This window comes from Dendrobium catenatum, unplaced genomic scaffold, assembly GCF_001605985.2.
Source record: "Dendrobium catenatum unplaced genomic scaffold, ASM160598v2 fragScaff_scaffold_178, whole genome shotgun sequence".
In the NCBI taxonomy this organism is placed as follows: domain Eukaryota; kingdom Viridiplantae; phylum Streptophyta; class Magnoliopsida; order Asparagales; family Orchidaceae; genus Dendrobium; species Dendrobium catenatum.
In genome coordinates this window covers 204,823-209,059 of record NW_021318640.1, presented here as the reverse complement: position 1 = coordinate 209,059, position 4,237 = coordinate 204,823, and the positions used below count along the sequence as shown (strand labels likewise).

The 4,237-nt window shown below is 29.4% G+C and overlaps 1 protein-coding gene across 1 annotated transcript; it reads left to right on the top strand.

Annotated features, from left to right (window-relative positions):
* The first annotated feature begins 3,103 nt into the window (after positions 1–3,103).
* Positions 3,104–3,427, top strand: LOC110112178 (RING-H2 finger protein ATL66-like). Its single transcript, XM_020844304.1, has one exon. It carries the CDS (start codon positions 3,104–3,106, stop codon positions 3,425–3,427), a length of 324 nt encoding a protein of 107 aa, XP_020699963.1.
* The last annotated feature ends 810 nt before the right edge of the window (positions 3,428–4,237 follow it).

Below are 4,237 nucleotides of genomic sequence, written 5' to 3'. Positions count from 1 at the left end.
TCCAATCACAGAAAGACATTTAAACTTTTTTCTCTCTTATATACAACTTGTGTACAAGAGAAAAAAAATCTACGTGTATTCACTTGAATGGAGTCCGGGCGACGCCCAGACTCCGCATGTAATAATTTTTCCTCTTAATGAACCTCCTACCGCAAGTTTTATATTAACAAAAAAAATTATTTCAATGTGGCACTGTGTACGTACTCGAGCGCTATGGCGTTATATAGTTTGTTTGGAAATAGAAAAAGAGCATAGCACTAAGACGCTTCGTTTGATACACAAATTTTGAGAAAGGTTGTATTTATACATAAATAATATTATCTCCTATAAACTGACATCTATAAAAAATTTTTAATATCAATAATATTTATATTTTGAATGCTAATATTAGGACTTCGAGGTGTATGAGATAGTAAAAGATTGTAAGATGGGATTATGGATGATTATAGGGGAGTTTCAAAGATATCAAGTTGTGTGTTTAGGATAAACTCTTCTTCGAAGAAACTTTCTTAAGAAATGTATTCAAATGATGAAAGAGCTTCTTTATATTAGATGAAAAAAATCTAATTTTAAATTATTATGAAAAAATTTAATATTGATTGATATGTTCTCTCAAAAAAGTGAGTTTTTCTTGTAGTTGATATTTTGGCTCGTTACTTATAGCTATTCTAATTTTCTATTTTAATGTTAAGTTGTCATGGTCGAAAAAAAGGAAAGAAAATGGAAGAAGAATTAAAATGAAGTTTTGAAAAAAAATATAATCTTATCGAATGAAGCACATGTAAATAGTTACCCAAGAATAATTGGACACTATAAATACCCCATTGGGCTTCATGCCCAATGAACATCTATTATTTTGGGTTCATTTTTTTTTTTTTTTTTTTTTTTTTTTTCAATGTTTTTAAATTATTATGAAAAAAATTTAATATTGATTGATATGTTCTCTCAAAAAAGTGAGTTTTTCTTGTAGTTGATATTTTGGTTCGTTACTTATAGCTATTCTAATTTTCTATTTTAATGTTAAGTTGTCATGGTCGAAAAAAAGGAAAGAAAATGGAAGAAAAAATATTTAGAAAATATTTATTACACTATAACAAAAAATGATAGAGATGAAAAAATTTCTTACTAATATTCACAAATTATGGAACCACTAAAGCATTTATCATTTTTCAAAGAACAAGTGTTCTTCAATTATTTGAAATCACTTAGGCTTCGTTTGGAATGATTTTCTTACTATTTAAAGTAGTTTTTTTAGTATATAAGTTTAATTTATGTTCTAAAAAGCTACTTTAATAAGCAGCAAGAAAGCCGTTTGGTAAGCAGCGAGAAAGCCATCCCAAATGAAGTCTTAATCTTGAAATTTATATCAAAAGACTTTGGCGTTGATACCACTTGATACAAATTAATGTAAAGCTATAATGTGTTTGTGATGGACAAGAAGGTTTATGGATTAAACTTTGAGCTACTTCAAAATGAAAATGATATAACTTTTTAAATGGATAAGAGGGTTTATGGAGCAAACTTGTTATAAAGAATTTAGTATTTCATGAGCCTTTTTTGAAAAATATGGCTCATAAAATGGAAGTCATAGAAGTTTTGAAAAAAAATATAATCTTATCGAATGAAGCACATGTAAATAGTTACCCAGGAATAATTGGACACTATAAATAGTAAATACCCCGTTGGGCTTCATGCCCAATGAACATCTATTATTTTGGGTTCAATTGACCCCTAACCTTTTCAGATTCAGCCAATGTTTATGTCATATAAAGTGTCAAGATGAGACAATCATTTCAAAAAGTTTATTCAATCCTTAAAATGTGAAAATTAGAGTTTAAATTAACTCTACTAGTCTACTTCTTCTATCTTTTTTAAATATTTATTTATCATTCTGAAAGTTGCACTTAATTATTATAGTGTTTGAGCTCGTAGTATGGATAAATGTTCTTAGTTCCTTTATTCAAAATCTCATCAACAATCATGGTAATCTCACATGTGACATTTTTTTTTTATGAGAATATGAGTGATAAATCATCAAATATGTGACTCAAATTCACGACTTTAGAGAAACAACATTCTCCTCCAAATAATGTGTCATAAATCAATTCATGTCAAATGCTTTCCAATTACTTGATATGCATAAGGAAAAAATGCATTAAAGCTAGAAATAAATAACCTTATCATAAGAAAAAAAAACTTATCAACACCCAAAACAATAAAAAAAAAAAAGACCGGATCTCTTAGAATAAAGAGATTATTATGTGCGGAGTCGAGATTCAGAGAATCGTTTGATTTTATGATTGTGAATTGTAAAAACGCAGTTACTATTCACCACTACACTTTTACAGTTCACTGCGCACTTTTACAATGTTTTTATTGTTCACAGTCATAAAACTGATTTTTTTTTTTTGGTCCAGACTCTGCATGTAATAATCTCTCCTAAGAATGACACTATTTTTCATTTTATTATTTTCTTTTTCTATTTTCGTAATTTTAACCCAAAAAGCTCTCTCTTTCCACTCAATTTCTCCACTGTCCAATGAATAGTAATAGGGCAAAACAAATTCAAGTCAAATTCATTCACCATTTAAGCCTAAGAAAAATTAAGATGAGATTTACCTAGCAGTACTACCTACCATCTGTTAGACAAAGACCCCGACATTCTACCAACGAAATTCTTTTCACATTCTTTCTCAAGCTGTTAGGTGGCATTACAAACTACTAACCATTTTCCTTGACGCGCCAACCTGCTTCATTTTGTCCAAAATCAGCAATCATGAAACACAATTTGATAACATTAATTGCTTAGGATTTTTTTCAATCTAGTTTTGCTTGAGCTGTTAAGATTTTGTTTGGAACAGATTTCTTACTGTTTCATTAAGAATTTTTTAGTACAAAAATATTTTATTCCACCATAAATCTTTATGATAATTGAAACCTTACCTCACCTTATAACTCATGTTTCTCCAACCAACCTTGTCATCTAAGCAATATCTTCTCATCAAACACAGAAACGCACTTAAAAGCACTTATTAAAGAACTCCCATTCGCTAACCAGTTAGCTTAATTCCCATTCAAAAGGAATTTAACAATATTAATCATCATGAGCACCTTTATTTCCTTCATCTTCCAAATCCTTGGCCTTGAAGATTTCTTCAAGAGATGTGAAGAAATCAGCACAGAAGAGCTTCAAATGGAGTACTGCTGTGTTTGCCTTTCGAGTCTGGAGGAAGGAGAAGGAACAAGGAAGCTACCATGCCGCCATATGTTCCACCGTGAGTGTGTTGATCGATGGCTGGCTCTGTGTAGGAGAACTTGTCCTCTCTGTCGTCTATCCATTGATGCCAAGTTTTTCTCTTTTGGAGAATTGGATTACAATGACGAGCTTGTGATCTGGTTCTCGACTTTCCTTGTTCCTGGATATTGAAAGTGTTGGCATCTTGTTTATTAATGCATGAGATTTGCAACAAAAGTATAAGCAGAATATTTTCTAAGAATTTTGCCTTTGCAAATTTTGTGTTTCTTCTAGATTTTGGATTTTTTTTGCATTTACACGCATGTAAAATTATTAAGTGACATTTATATTTAATCTTATATTTAATAGTTGAGAAATGTACTGGTGAGGAACATATTAGTTAAGACATAACTTAGGAGTAGCATATATATTTTTATGCCTCTTCTCTAGAATATTCTAAAATATTCTATTTGATTTATAAATAGCTAATGTTAAGTGGGTATGAGGGATGATGAATATGATATTATTTTGAGCTTTTAGCTTAGTTTATTTCACAAATTTGAGTGTTCTTTCTAGCATATGCTTTTCTTATGCAGATCCACCACATCATATACTCACCAATAAACTTAAATATTTTACTTGAATAAACTTAAATAATATTATTATGTATGTGTTAGCTTCAACTAAATATTTGAATAAAACTTAGATTTAAATTCTCCCACTTAAACTATTATAAATATTAGAAGAAAAAATGGAAGGCAATTTTTGTTAATATGGATTTGAATGTTTTTTGGATTTGCATTGAGATGAGTACTTACAAATGATATAATATATTGCACTAATTAATCTCAGCTATGTAAATCTTAAAATATGCATATCCATTCTGATCTTAATCATGTCTGAAGATATATATCCTGAAGTAATTTTTTTCCCACAAGTGCTTTATGGGGTATGTCTTGATACTGACAAAAAAATAAAAAATATATATATGTCAGAAAGGAG